Source organism: Gordionus sp. m RMFG-2023, chromosome 4 (assembly GCF_954871325.1).
Source record: "Gordionus sp. m RMFG-2023 chromosome 4, tfGorSpeb1-WG-v2, whole genome shotgun sequence".
Lineage (NCBI taxonomy): Eukaryota > Metazoa > Nematomorpha > Gordioida > Chordodea > Parachordodidae > Gordionus > Gordionus sp. m RMFG-2023.
Genome location: NC_088778.1, coordinates 25,846,247 through 25,862,737, shown reverse-complemented (window position 1 = coordinate 25,862,737; position 16,491 = coordinate 25,846,247). Strand labels below are relative to the sequence as shown.

The following is a 16,491-nucleotide window of genomic DNA, read 5'->3' as shown; positions in this document are numbered from 1 at the left end:
TAGATGCTAATATTGCATATAAATTAGTGTTTTTTGCGCGTATTAACTGGTACCCTGCAAATTGATAAACGTCAATATTTAAATATAATATTTTTTTCCGCGCCATTATTTCTCTATAGCAGTAAAGATATCTAATATTTTGTATTATAATAAAGGATGAACGTATATCTAGAGAACTGCACGGGTTGTCCGTAGCCCGACCCGACCCGAGGCTCGGGTCGGGTTCGGACATTAAAAAAAAATTTCTCGGGTTCGGGCGTCGGGTTGTAAAAGCTGTCCGACCCGAAAACCCGACCCGACCCGAAAATATATATCATAATATTAATATCTTAAATAGTTAGTATAATTTATAATATTAATTATAAAATCATATTATTTAATATTTATCACATTTTAGGATTAAAATGTCAATCATATTAACATGTCATGTCATTATTAATTATTATTTTATAAACCTAACAACCGGATACCAAACTATTTTATTACTAAATTGTGTTTCTCGTAAATTACAAGATAAGACATATTTTATGTAAGTTTTATTTATTATTTATCTAGCCTATACATTGTCTTTTTTAACATTTGTTTTAACCCTTCACTACAAAGGTAGAAAAAACTCCCTTAACTACAAAGGTGGGGTCTATTTTACCCCAAATTTTGATTAGATATATCTCAAAACATATTAAAAATTGAGATCTAAAATTTTGAGTATATATTTAAAAAATATTGGAGATAATAAATACAAAATCTTAGATTAATATTTACTTCCAAAAAAAAAGTTAGACAAATTTTCCTAAAATTACTGAAATAAAATTTTCTTTTTCAGTACTTCCTTTAATTATTTTATTATCACTAAATAAAATTCAAAAAATTCAAATTTTATTAAATCAATGTTGAATAATGATAATTACATAAATTTTATAAAAAAATATCATATATCAAAAAAAATATTAATCATCAAATATGTAAAATTTTGAGATAATTTCTGGTTTTAACAATTCACCAGTTGTTACTAAATTAACTTTTTATTAAAATATATCATTACATTTTAGATTAGTTAATCGCCTCGATAAAACTCTCCACATGTGTGTTGAGACTAGGTGGAATAGTAGGTTGAATATGATTGAATCGATCTTTAATCAATTTAATGACATATTGGAAATCCTCAATTCCAGAGGAGAGTCGATTAGACTTGAAAATATTGATTTTGAAATGATGAGGGATCTGATCAAGTTTCTGACGCCTTTTAAAATTGCGAGTGATGAACTTGAGAGTGATTTAAAACCTACTATTCACAAAGTTATTTTATGTTATCATAAAATATTGAGTTTTTTAGCTAATCCTAGCTTAAACTATCAGCTAAACCAGCTTTCATTAAGATGCCGGGATATATTTGTGGATAAATTTAAAATAGATTTATTCCACCAAATTTCGACGTTTTTGTGCCCAAAATTTCGGGATATGAAAATGTTATCCCGGGAACATTATAAAGATTTGTGTCAACATATCAACACGTTGATTAATGCAGAGAAAATCAACAGAGATGTGATTGAGCAAAAGTCTTTAAACAACTCACCATCTAACTCGTGCTCAACCGATAGAGTAGTAAATAAAGGTTTATTAAATTAATAATAAAATTATTTATTAAAAAATAATAATGTAAATATATATCTTAATATTATTATTGAATATTTTTTTCTTAAGAAACTACAGAGGTGGTGGTAGATACGTTTTTGGACTTCTCTCTATGGGAGGCTGACAATGCGTATTCTGATGCTAGCGCCGAAGTTGACGAGCTAAAAAAATATCTAGATCCGAAATTATGTGTTGATGACGATAATATTTTAAAATGGTGGAAAACAAACCATTATGAGTTTCCAAATTTAAGTATTTTAGCTCTTAAAAATTCCTGGCTATCCCTGCTTCGTCGGCTAGCAGTGAAGGGGCGTTTTCAGCTGCTATTAGGGCCTTTGAGGAGAGAAGGACTCGTTTAAAGCCAGATAAACTGGACGCCTCTTTATTTATATATCATAATTATTCACTTTGTGATAATTTTGATAATGATATTGATGAGGTCAATATATAATATAATATGTTCATTATATTTTTTATATATTTATTAACTTTTACATCATATCTATATTCGCATAAATGATGCTTATTATATAATCGTTATAATTTTTAAATTCGCTTGTATATTAATCGTTTTATAATATTTTTTACAAATTTAATAAAATGCAACTTAATATATATCTTGAATAGATTATGGCCGTCAAATAAACTTTTATTTAAGGTGGCTGAACTGAATAAATACGCATAAATTTTTTTTTGGTTATTATAATATTAAAACTTAAATTGCAAAATTTTATTCGGGTCGGGCTCAGGTCGGGTTGGATTAAAAAATGTGTGCTCGGGCTCGGGTCGGGCTCGGACAAAAAATTTTTTTTAATTCGGGCTCGGGTCGGGCTCGGGTTGCGAAAAAATTACTTTGCAGTTCTCTACGTATATCTCCCTTTTTTGTAAATATTGAATTAATAGAAGCGCCAAGTGTAAAACTGTGATTGAGGTGAGAGAAAAGTATAGAAGTTAGTAGAGAATCTAAGGAAGATAAGAAGACAATGTTCGATGAGGCATGCGAGATTATTCGATGGAAGATATAAAACTTTGGTAGTTAGGGCCAATAATTGCAGTAGCAAGCCTTTGTCGTAAAAAGAGATCCTTTGGAGATTTGCTACTATAGATTGAAGAGCAAGCAGTGAATACCAGACTATAAATGACCAGATCGTGTCGCTCTTACCTTGTAGAAAAGGCAATCTTTGGTATGGAGCTATACCTATATAGATGCGTTTGTAAAATTGAACTAGGCCAAGATGTAATTAAATTTTTAAAAACTTTAGTTAAAAAGTTAACAATCACTGGAGATCATAAAGAAAATTTATCAGACAAAGAATATATTTTGAGATATGTAGATCTAATTTTATTTCTATCCTCGGCCCTATGTCTGACAAAATAATTTTTTAATCCCCCTTCACCGTTTTTTTAAATATTTTAGTTTATAATAATTTTAATTATATATTTTATAAACATTTTGAATATTTGAAATTGAAAATTTAAATAAATTAAATGAAATTGAAAAAAATCGTTTTTATTTTATAAAAATAAATCCTAATATCCTAATTGTTGCCAACCCTACGCTACTATATCTATTTATAAAAAATTGAGATAAGCTTAAATTCTTATCCTATCCTTTATATTATTATTTTAAATATGATTTTTATGTGTTTAAATATAGTTCTATAATAATGGAAATCCTCTTCATATAAAAAAAAGATGGATTTATTGGAGTCCGTTTACTAAATTTAAAATTATGGATAAAATGACTAAACCTGAGTATGAGGAAAAGGCAATTCCAAAGAGCGGATCAAGGTTAGCATATTACTGGTTTCGGTGGAATCGTTAATGACATGATTACCCGTGGACAGGAGATAAATTAATCCTAATTTTTTTTTGGAAAGAAATATTAAAATTTTTGACAATTATATATTTTTTTAAATGAATCGTTTAAGCCTCGGTCTATATAAATCCAAAATTTATTAACATATTAATCAAAATAGATATTTATAATTTGTTTAGGGAAAAATTATAGTAGAGATTATAGCTTATGGAATGTTTTTCCGAAAAATTTTAAAAAAATAGATATGATTTAGGACACTTTAATACTCAGTTGACGGCAACTAAAAATATAAATATATAATTTGTAGCGAAAAGTCAAAGACCGGACCGGATAATACCGATTTGAAAACACCGTATTGAAGGCCATTTTAAAACCGGTATGGTTACGTTCACTAATTAGATGATATTAAATTACCGGACCAATGTCGAATGAGAGTGATCAGCGCTCGTTTACAATAATTAGCGAGATTATAAATCTTTGATTCCCTGTATTAAAAATATATTAATTCATTTTTCTCCTCCTTTTATTTAAATTTGTATGGACAAAAATAAAGATCAGAAAATTACAATAGCGTTCTTTCTTTCTTTTTTTTCTTTCTCATCATTCATTATTTATAAATAATGTTAACCTAATCCCCATATTAAAATATAATAAATATACTAACCCCAAATATTCGGCATAATTATGAATTTTATGTATATTAGGTTCATAGAAGGCTGAAACCTCGGCTATATCGACAACATCCTTTTTACGAACATTTTCAAATTTTTTATAGAGAGATTGTAACGAGATATCCAATTGGGATGAGGTGAAATACGCTACAATAGGCTTTTTATTTTTTATAAAGAAAACAAAAAAAAGGACATATTTTTTATGTTAAAATTAGGTAGAATGCTCTGTTGCATCTTGCAAGTGGGATCTAATTATTCAAAATTTTATAAATTTTTCATGTTGAAATACTAATAGGTGACACGAGGAGAACATTTATAGTAAACACGATTATATCTCCTAAAATTGGCATGATTAAATCGAATTTATATTGCAATTTAAATCGCGATTTTGAAGATAATTTTTTTTAAAAAATCATGATTCATATCAATTCTTCTTGTATTTTATATTAGTTTTTGTTTTCAAATAAAAAAAAACATCTTCTTGTATATATACCTTATTTAAACTATACTTTTTCATATAAGTTTTAATTATTAGCGATGCCATTACATAACACACTAATTGAACAATTATTCAAATATGACTAGTTTATTAGGAAAGCATTTCAAATGTCTTACCCCACATTTACAGTTAGCGCGAATTCGCGGCGAAGTACACAAAATATGGTATAAATATTTAATAATGTTATATTTAATTTTTGTATACTTGGTCGCAAATTCGTGGTAACTGTGAAAGCTGGGTTTATCAACTTAAAATATAATAAAACATTAATAATCATATTAAAAACGATAAAAAAATAAGTCTTTTTGATTATTTTTTTTAATATTAACTCATTCAATTTTTATGGGTTTTTTTGTGTGAAAAATTTTAAAATCAAAGATAGAAGTTGTTTCAACCTCGATATTCATGTAGAAACAGGCATGATTGTCAACATCGTATTCTTGGATGGTTCCAATCACGTCGCATTTTGAATAGCAAATTTTTTCACTCTCGTTGTTAACTTTCTCACTCGTCGTACATCTCTTAGGGTAGGAGAGAAGATTGAGAACGTAACAAAAGGTAGATATTATGGAGTCGACCAATAGGATTCCCTTATCTCCCCCATTAGTGACTTCGGGGTGCGAGCCCATAAAAGTTATCGATTGGATTAGGCGAGGCATTAAGGTAATGCAATGGGAGGGCTTCGAGCTGGAGTAGCTAGATATTACTGCGGAATTTTAGACGGAAAATAAATATATTCATTTTTCTTTCTTTTTTTAAAAAATAAAGCGCCACCCGATGAAAATGGCATTATCCTTTGTTATTATAAGTTTTTTAAATTGGTTTGGATTGAACCCTAAAACAGCTGTATAATTGGTAGACATTAATTATTGAGAAATATTTGAAGGTTGAAAAAAAAAATTAAATTTTAAAAATATTAACTATATTCGCATATCATAGCTATAACGATTGGCATCAAGTAGTAAGAATTATTCGTACCAATCGGTGGATTGATATTGAAAATTTGTTCCCTAGACGATGTTTTATCCGGTGACAATTGACGAGGGGCGTCCTCTTTTTGGGATGGGATGGAAAGGATAGCCAATAAGGGATTCATCAATGAGTTGGGCGAATCAATTTGGTGGGAAGATATTATTGTCAAGCATTTGTTGCATAGCTTTAAGGCTTGAATCTTCTCTGAGTCGGTAACTGAGCTCAAATCTATATCTCTGTCAATCATTCAAAAAGAATTTTTATTTTACTAATATCAATTATATTTATATATTAATAATTGCAAAAGTAAAAATTATAATACGCCGCGCGTCGATAATTTTTAATTCGGCGCCATAAAAGTGCCAAAGTGCTGGAGGCGCCAAAAATTTAGTTATGAATTAAATTTTTTAATATTTATTTAATTAAGATTTAAAAAAATTTATTAAATTTTATTTTCAAAAATTGAATTTTTTAAAGATTTTGTTTATTGAAGGGTTAGAATTAGTGCTGTTAAAAATCTTGATTTCTAAGCCCGAAAAAAATATTGATTTAGTCTCCAGATTTAGCTAATCCACACATTTGTGCTGCCATCTATGTGAAATATCTTCATGTTTTCGTAATATTTTTCTGGGTAAAATATTTAGTTAGCAGTTTATAAATATTGGATAAAAATAGAGCCGTGTAGCAATTCCTAAACACTCCAATTATAGATGTACTCTTTCTTACCTATTTAATAGTGCATTCATAATCTATTCTTCAATTATATATTAAAAAAAACATATTTAAAAACTATATTAAAATAAATTTAAAACCCAATTTATAAAAAAAATATCGATCCATGGATTCCGTCACTATCTTCCCGATCATCCTCTAGGACATCTATATTGCAGGTGGCCTTTCTCATTGCATCTATAACATCTACGCTGATCACCTATAAGCTTGGGCTGGGGTAGGCCTCACCATCCTATTCCTTCGTCTTGGTCATACTAAAAGCTCTATCACATTTCACATAGAAATCAAGTCACATTTTATTCCATTGAATTAGGCCTTTCCAATTTCGGGTTTATTGTATTATTCCTATCTTGACGAATTAAAATAATTGCCAGCAGACAGCATATGGGTGATCAGAGGTGCATTAAGAGACACCACCTGAAACTAGATGTTCTCAAGGATTTGGAGATAAGAAAGATAGTAGCAGAATTCGTGGAGGGGAACCGATATTTGTAGTCTCTTCACGTTTGAAGCCGATGGCTGAAGTGAATTGAACCTCGGCGCAGGAAGGAAGAAGCTCAAGGGTGTGGCCCTTGCAACGATTGGAGAAGAAAAGAGAATATGGCCGGTTATAGATTTAGCAGAAAGGGAGGCTGCAACAACAACGATCGGAAACAATTTCTGGAAAAGTCCCCCGCCCGCTGGTTTAATATCATTCCCTAGGAGAATTGTGAGATTGGTTCGATTTAATAATAAAAGCATATCGTCATTATCTTCATGTCAATCAATAAATACCAAATTCATTGTTTTTACTTTATATATAATTTAATAGAGATGAGGCAAATTACTAGTTAATTAGATAAGAAATAATTTCCATGGTTAAATAAAATAAGGAATTTAAATTAAAAAGATTATTCTCTAATATTATGATTTATTTTTAAAAAAAAATCAAATGTAAATAAACACAAACGACAAGAATCGTTATAAATTCTAAACCGAACCAAATCGATAAAAAATTCTTCAAAAAAAAAAACCAAAATCCTTTAATATTTTTTTAACTAACCAAAATGAACCAAATCATTATACTTCACAGTTCATAGCCATGACAGAAACTTTAAAAAAAAATGTATGATCAGTAACAATCATTAAAAAACAATTTTTTTTAATTATAAATAAATTTTTAATTTATGTTTCTGATATGCTCTAGTCCTTTTAGCTTCAAGTGGTTTTAATTTAAATTTTACCTACTCTTTAGGAAAGGAATATTATACTTTAAAAATATGAATTGAATATAAACAAGAATCTGATTGAATAATAAGAAATGAAAAAGGAACTGTTAATATAAAGTAGTGTAAATATAAAAATATTTAATGAATGTATAAAAAAATGTTAGATTAATAAAATAAATTAATCTTCTTTTTCTTCACTTCTTCTTATCTTATCTAGCACGTTGGTCATGGACCTGCCCAAAATGAGCGAACGTGAATTACTATAGAGGCCCTATCCTCCATAATAATTATGCCGATTTTTTCCTCAAGGATACCAACAAACCTTGTAACCCAGATATAATTATTAAGAGGAGTGGAACTCACCCAATCCAATAATAATAATAGCGTAGGGAATAAGATTATGAGCATATTTAAAAGGAAAAAATAGTAGTACTGTATCATCCAATACAAATTATTAGTCATTAGTTAATTATCTAAAATTATTTTTTTATAGTTAGTCTTAATTTTTATTATGATTATTAAATTTTATTTAGTTTATTTACGATTTATTCCCAATTATTTAGTTAGAAGATATAATTATATTATTTTTTATAATTATTTAGTTAAAAATATCTATCTATTTAATCTATTAGACCTAAATCTCATAATGTAATGTAATCTATTATAATTTATCTTACAATGTGCACTAATTTAATCTGCCTTCATTTACTATAGCCCTATTCAAATAACTTCAACTCTTAGATATATATCAAAGCAATATATGAAATTGTATTTTTAAGTAATAAAATAAAATAACTTTACTTACTCAACTTTACTTGTTATATATCAAAGTAATATACGGAATTGTATTTTTAAATAATAAACTAAACTAAATTTAATTTAATCATCTTTACTTGTTACATTCTCAGCAGTTATTCGTCAAGTGTTCGTAAATAAGTCTTAATACGATTTTGTAAGTTTTTCTATCTAACGAAGCACGTTTTATGAATTCCCAAGATAGATCTATGTCCGATAATGATCGATTTATTCTACCAAACCAACTATTTTTGTAGGATAGGAAAGGTTTGAGAGATAATTCTTCCAAAGGGGTAATAAAAAGGGCTTGATATACTAGGTTGTTTGGGGCTTGTCTGAGAATGTGCCCTAATATTTCGATTTTCCTATATTCACATAGTCTATATATAGGGAGAATGTCACATCTGGACCAAAGATTATGATTCGAAGTATTATACGGGTAGAAAGTTTTGGTAATATATCTAAGACATTTGTTAATGAACGTTTGCATCTTTTTACTTTCTTGTTTGGTATCTTTCCAAGTTTCTATACCATAGATTAAGGAGGGGAATATTAAAGTTTTAAATAATCGAATCTTTAACGGAATTGATAATTGATTCGAACTCCATATTTTCATAAAAGATCTATATTTCAGTCTGCCTTTATTTATTTTAGCTATTAGGTCTAGTTTAGTATTTCCTTTTCTATCCAGTATCACTCCTAGATATTTTAATTGTTGAACTTCTGCTATTTTTCTCCCTTGTATCGTTAGATTCATGTTTGGAGGGGAGAATATTGATGTCATCAACTTTGTTTTATCAATATTTATTTTTAAACCAAAAAAATCAGCAACTTGGGTCATCATGTCCACTAGCTATTGGAGGTGTGATATAGAATCTCCTATAATGCAAATATCATCGGCAAAAGCAAGAATATTAAATTTTACGATGGGAATCTGAGCTAAACATTGTTTAGTCACTCTTTTTATGATATAGTTTGTAATAAAATTAAAAAGAAGAGGAGAAAGGACACATCCCTGTTTCAAACCTATCTTAACTGGTATTTTTGTTGATTTATGACCCGCATGGATAATTTGTATCGAGTAATCATTATAGATATTTTTTAATATTTTTACCAAAGAAGTTGGAGTATTTATTAACTTCTTCTAATGCTATCCATAACCTATCATGAATAATCGTATCAAAAGCTTTCCTAAAATCCAGAGCTATAATTATTAATTGCCTTTTTCGTATTATAGATTTCTCTATTTGTATCTTTAAGTTGAGAATAGCCTCAAGAGCATTATGCCCCTTTCTAAATGAAACTATTGAATCCACATAATCTCGTTCTATAAAAGGTTTGAGTCGATTTAGGATTATGTTAGTGAAAATCTTATAAATTATAGAATTTAGTGAGATTCCTCTCCAATCCTCTAGAGTTTTAGGGTACTTAGTTTTTGGAAAATTAATTAGGGTAGCCGATAGCCAATCACTAGGGCAGATCCCTTCCTTCCATACTCTCGATATGATAGGGAATAGTATATCGGCGGATAATATAGGGTCCGTTTTTAAATATTCACTACGAATATTATCTTGACCAAACGCCTTGTGATTTTTTAGTTTCTTTATTATATTTATTATTTCACTCTTGATAGGATCTATGATTCTATCTGTATTTTGGAATAAGGTAGAGAGGGAAGAATGTGTAGATAAAGATGTAGTATTATGAGTATTATCTTGTGGGAGAAATAATTGTGGGGGCCAGAGGTACGAAGTGGATGGACCATGATGAATGGAAGACTCACTTTGGTTTGGTAAATGTAATAATTTAGATGGCAAGAGATTATAGGAAGAAGAGTTTTGAGGGCATAGATCAGAAGGCCATTTAGGAGGGTTCTGGAGTAATTGCACCTGAGGAGGCCAGGAGTTTGAGGAAGATGCATTTTGGTCAATGGGAGATTCTAAATTTGAGTTGTACGTAGAATTAGATAAAAAATTTGAGATATAAGAATTTTGAGCGGGAAGGAGTTGGGGAAGTCCAAGGTTTAGCAGATTTGGAAGCCAGAAACTTGAGGTAGATGGACTTTGATCAATGGGAGATATTACTATTTAGTTATTTGATGTAGAGGAGGGATCGTTGCAATTATTTGATGTAGAGGAGGGTTCGTTGCTATTAAATATTTTAGAGTAATGTGAAACCCATATTTCCATTTGTATCTCTGGATCTGTAATTTCTTTTGAGTTGTGACTAAGTTTAAAAAATTGCTCTTTTTTGAAAGAAGTGAAGGATTTCAATAATTTAAAAGCTTTATATGAATCATTTGCACTGAACGAATTACTTATCTCAGTGGCACGATCCTCAAGGAATTTCCTCTTATCTCTTCTGAGTTTATGACTTATATCGTTTAGGATATACATGGCTCTGTTTCTCCTATAATGACCACTCCCCACTAGATTTGAAATAAGATTTTTTGATTCTATTGAGATCCAGTCCGGATAATTCATCTTGGCTGGTAAGGAATTTGATGCCGCATTGTTGAAAATGTCACGGGTATTTTCCCATAGTGTGTCCGAGGATAAGTTGTTAGTATGATCGATAAATTTATGAGAATTATTTCTGATTTGTTTTATATATTCTGTTTTGATATTGTGATCATTTAAAGCCTCGATATCTAATTTGGGACGTTTCGAAAGTGACTTTCCGTTTCTTTTCTTCCTCATATGCCATATCTTCGGGTCTATTACCATAGAGCAATCTATAATTTTATGGTCAGAGTTAAATAAAACCTGATGAAGAACTTTAATATTTTTTATCCAACTCATAGTCGACCTATTACAAATAAAATAGTCTATTTGAGACCAAGTATTGTATGTTGGGCTAAAATATGTGTATATCTCTCTTTTATCCGAATGTTCGAAGAAAGTATTAGCTATTCGAAGATCTAACTTATGACAGAGTTTTAATAGTAGTTTTCCTCCAATATCGGATTTAATATTTAGTGTTCCTGAACCAAGGGAAATATGATTCTTTATATCAATTTTTCCTACTTTCGCATTAAAATCCCCAGCAATTAGTAAGTTTTCGCGTTTCGGAAATTTATTTAGATATTCGTCAAGAAAAATGAAGAATGGTTGTTTTTCAGTATAGTTCACTGGTATATAAATATTTACAATATTTAAGGTTTTACATCTCGTATTTACTTTTATGCTACATACCCTACTATTTACGCCATCGAATTTTGAGATGTAGCCCGATAGATTCTTTTTGATCAATATACAAACTCCATACCAGTTTTTTTCAGTTTCGCCCGAGTTAAAGAGTAGGTAACCTTTGCAATTAATTTTACAAGTATCAATCCAATGTGTTTCTTGTATACAAGCAATGTCAACCGCTAGGGTATCTAATATTATTCTTAGTTGGGCAAATTTATTATTATTTAGGGATCTAGCATTTAGGGATATAATTCTTAGAGAACCAGAAAAATTGTTCATTGTAATGTTAGTAAATTTATTTAGTAATTAAAAATTAGAGAAATAATTTATATTACTAGATTAAAAATTTATTTAACGATTTATAAAACAAGATATCGGACAATATATATTATCAAGATTTCACTATATAAAATAAAGTTTTTCAGACAATTTATTTAACGATTTATAAAACACGATTTCGACAATATATATTATCAAGACTTCACTATATAAAATAAAGTTTTTCAGACAACTTATATCACTATTTATCAAAGCAATTTTTTTGACAGCTTATTACTACAATTAAATAGATTTTTTATCAAGATTTCTCTATAAAAAAACGGAATTTGAATTATCATAACAATTTCCGACAGCTACAACAATATAATATTTCCAAGAATTTTTCCCTATTTCGTCTATTAATATCAGTTTTAGATATTAGTATTACAACGATATAATATCAAATTTGAGACAGGTTTCAACAGCACTAAAAGTGAGTAATAATAGAATTAATAAATCATACGAGAGAAAAAACTTGTAAATATAATATATTTTTTTTATCAAGATTTCTCTATAGAAAAAAAAAATGGAATTTAAATTATCAAACAATTTCCGACAGCTACAACAATATAATATTTTCAAGATTTTTTCCCATTTCGTCTATTAATGTCAGTTTTAGATATTAATATTTCACGATATAATGAGACAAGTTTCAACAGCACTAAAAGTGAGTAATAATAGAAGAAAATCATAAATCATACGAGAGAAAAAACTTGTAAATCTGTTGTATATATAAGAATTGATAAAAGTAATTAATCTTTTGAGAAAGTTTCGAGAATTTTAACGATATACTAGGAATAATTATAATTTAAAAGTTATAATAGTATATAAATTAACAGAAGATAAAATTAAAGAAAATAATAATATATATAAAATAAATAAAATAAAATAAAATAAAAAATAAATAAAAAATAAAAATCTAGGAATAATTGTAATTTAAAAGTTTGACGTTACATATAGTATATAAATTAATAGTATTTAAATTAACCGAAGATAAAATTAAAGAAAATAATAATATATATAAAATAAAATTATTATCCGATTTATTTTGTTAAAATATAAAATATACATAAAATAAAACAAACATTTGATTTATTTTGTTAAAAGAAAAGAAAAAACAAATGTTATTTAAAAAGTTTAAATAGAGATTATCAAATTTAATAAGTCATCGTATTATCCAAAGAGTTAACATAGTGATTACCTTATCATCGTATTATCCAAAGAGTTAACATAGTGATTACCTTAAATAGTGATTCTAAAAATTACTTAGTATGAATTTTTGTTAAAAAACAAATGTTATTTAAAAAGTTTAAATTGAGATTATCAAAGTGTTTTTTGTTAAAAAGAAAACAAATGTTATTTAAAAGGTTTAAATAGAGATTATCAAAGTGTTTAATATGATCATCGTATTATCTAAAGAGTTAACATAGTGATTACCTTAAACAGTGATTACCCAAAAAATTATTTAGTATGTATTTATTACCAGTATACATTGAAAAAACAATAAAGTTATATATTACTTCAATTATATGTTTAATTTGTTTCTCCCTTTATAATATCTAGTTTACTCTCTTATTATATGTTTAATTTGTTTCTCACTTTATAATATCTAGTTTACTCTCTTATTATGTTTATTATTATTTAATAAATCTTATTCTTATCGGTTATTTACCAGATAACAAAATAGAATGCAATTTATACTACTTTATTTATATGTAAGAAATAAATAAAATATTACTAAATTAGTATAAGTTATCTACTATTATATATCAATTTAATTAGCATAAGAGTTTAACTTATATCTTTTTTGTTAGAATTTTTATCCTTCAATATGCTAGGTTTGAATTTTAAAATCTTCAATAAGCCAAGTATCTAACACATAACATCATATAATATAATATAATGTGATAATTTCCAGTATAAATTTGTAAAATATATTATTATTTTATTTATATATAAGAAATAAATAAAAAATTGTTTGTACTAATTTATTGTTCAAACTCTAACTAGTATAATTTATCTACTATTTTAGCTAGTTATATATCTATTTAATTAACACAAGGAATTAATTTATATCTTGATTGTTATGAATTTTAATTCATCAATAAGCCAAGTTTGAATTATATCAATTCTAAGCAAAGTACCTAACACTTAATTCTCTTATAATGTAATAATTTCAAGTATAAATTTTAAAATACACTAATTATTCCACCTACATATTAGGATATAAATAGTAGCGTAATAATTTCCAGTATAAATTTTAAAATATACTAATTATTAGGTGTTTTTGAATTTAGGAAAAATATAAAATATATATATACCGTGCTATTAGGTAATCTATGTGAAATTCAATGAGAATCCATACATCATTCAAGGTTTCTATATAATTTTGTAGAGCTTTGTATCCATAAGATCTGATTAAAAACCAATTTTTTGAGAGGAATGTAATGCTATTGGAGGATAATGACCTAGTATTTAGATTTAGGCTCACTAATAATTTTGCCAAATTTGAAATTACAAATCTATTATAGTTCTTGTGATTCTCATTTAAATTGTGTAAATTATTTAAACTAGAGGTGTGAGATGTGTGTTTAAACATCGTAATTAACTTCTTAATATCAAGAATAGAATGTGAAAATAAAGTCTTTTCTTGTAATATTTCTTGATTAGGAGATATGTAGGAGCTTTTATTGTTATAATATTTGGCCTTAAATTGCACGATTTTATGCCTTGGGTCATAATTACTTTGGCTATGGGAAAAGGATGTATTATGCGTACCTTCATCAGAATTATATAAGTTTTGGTCACCTGAATTACATAAGTTTTGATCATTTTTATAAAAAACAAGGCTATCATATAATTTTTTGACATTAGATACGATTATATCTAATAATTCTTTGACATCATTTAAATCTAAAATTTTATAAAAATTAAAGTTAGTTTTAGTTAAATTTCTGTAACTTTCGAATATTGCCTAAACTATTAATTATAAAGTCCCTAAAAATTATGAAACAATTATATTTGTTGACGGGATCAAGTTAAATTTAATATATAATGAATACAAGTAAACTAAAGTTTTACGAGCTCAAACTTTCATATTATATCTTACTACTACTATTCGTATATGCTATGTACCCCCATCCATCTATTTATCAATACATCTTCATGTTCAAAGTCCGCTTCAATCACATCATATGGTGCGATGTTAAATGTATTAAGGGGGAAAATAAACTTATGATTATAAAGTTGACTGTGGTTTATTCATTATATAATATTTCTTTTATATATATTGCTCTAACTTTTACTAAAAAAAAATAAACATGCCAAATTATTAAATGAGTTTTATTCATAAATTATCAAGAGTATATTTTGTGATAGATATGAGTATGGAGAACTGAGTCAATCATTAATATTTTTAACCCTAACCCTTTATAAAGCATTCATAAATATTGCATTGTAACAGCAGCGTCACTAGGGGGACGCAGGGGCTCAAGCCCCCTAAAAAATTTGACTAGCCCCCTGAAACAAAATTTTTTTTTAATGGCTCCTTAATATCCCCTTAAACTAAAAATAAATTTTTTTGATTGCCCCCTGATTGATATCTTTTAAAATTCCATTAAGTTATATATAGATTTAATTTTATTATTTAGATATTGATAAGACTATTTAAATTTTTATTAAATGAATACTATTTTAATTATTAGATTAGATTAATACATATAAATTATATTTTCACTATGTCAGCATGCAATCAAATTCTGTATTAAAAATATATTATCAATAACTCACTAAATATTAATGAAAAGAATAAGGATGGTGACGATATGGCGCGAGGTTCGAGTCAGTAAAAATATATTTTATTAACTAATTTTTTTTTCTTTTCTAAAGGTTTATATACATTTTCTAAAATATAAATTAGAATATAAAATGAAATACAAAAAAGTAAAATAATATTAAAAAAGTAAGGTTACGCCGTTTATAAAATAAAATTAGATTATAACAAATACTAAAAATTATATAGTAATAAATAATAATATTTGAATAATGCAACATTCTCCCTCTTCTGTCATCGGAGAAGTCATAAGAGTTTGTTGTCCAAGTGGTTTATCATTTTGGCTTGTCCCAATCGTTGGTTTGATTAATTCGATTTTGCACTTTGGTTTGTTTAATCACAATCTTGATATCCATATCGTAAATTATCTCCATTAATCATAGCTTGTTTGATATTGCTCAATTGTTATTATCATTTTTTATAATTAATCCAGTCGAATATTGGAATTTAGAATAAATCGGAATATATAATTTGGAATAGTTGATCAAATCAAATGTATGAATAATATGCATGAATAAAATTTTGAATTTTGGAACAATAAAATATGTAATAAGGAATGATAATTAATGGAATAAGGAATAAAATTTTAATCCAGAATAAGGAATGATAAATTATTATATTATTTTTTAGGTGTTAAGTTAATCATAGCGTTTTATACTTTTAGCGTTTTATACTTTTAGCGTTTTATACTTTTAGCGTTTTATGCGTTTTATATTTTTTGCGTTTTACATTTTTTTATTAGTAGAGTTTTAATATTTAATTAGTAGCGTTTTAATATTTAATTTATTTTTATTTATTTTCAATCTCCGAGGTTAAAAATAT

The 16,491-nt window shown here is 27.2% G+C and overlaps 1 protein-coding gene across 4 annotated transcripts in view; it reads right to left on the bottom strand.

The window, feature by feature from the left end:
• The window catches only part of LOC135927834 (uncharacterized), a 45,136-nt gene extending 30,087 nt beyond the window's left edge, over positions 1-15,049 (bottom strand). For 2 of the 4 annotated variants that reach the window (XM_065464034.1, XM_065464035.1), the window contains exons 1-7: positions 14,973-15,049; positions 14,159-14,750; positions 5,543-5,829; positions 5,017-5,327; positions 4,116-4,279; positions 3,866-3,936; positions 3,384-3,493 (exon numbers count right to left, since the gene is read on the bottom strand). In XM_065464034.1, the coding sequence (XP_065320106.1) occupies positions 3,384-3,493; positions 3,866-3,936; positions 4,116-4,279; positions 5,017-5,327; positions 5,543-5,829; positions 14,159-14,750; positions 14,973-14,982 (1,545 nt within the window). In that variant the 5' untranslated portion in view covers positions 14,983-15,049. The remainder of the gene's footprint in view (positions 1-3,383; positions 3,494-3,865; positions 3,937-4,115; positions 4,280-5,016; positions 5,328-5,542; positions 5,830-14,158; positions 14,751-14,972) is intronic. The other 2 variants (XM_065464036.1, XM_065464037.1) reach the window with 2 other exon arrangements.
• Positions 15,050-16,491: the final 1,442 nt, after the last annotated feature.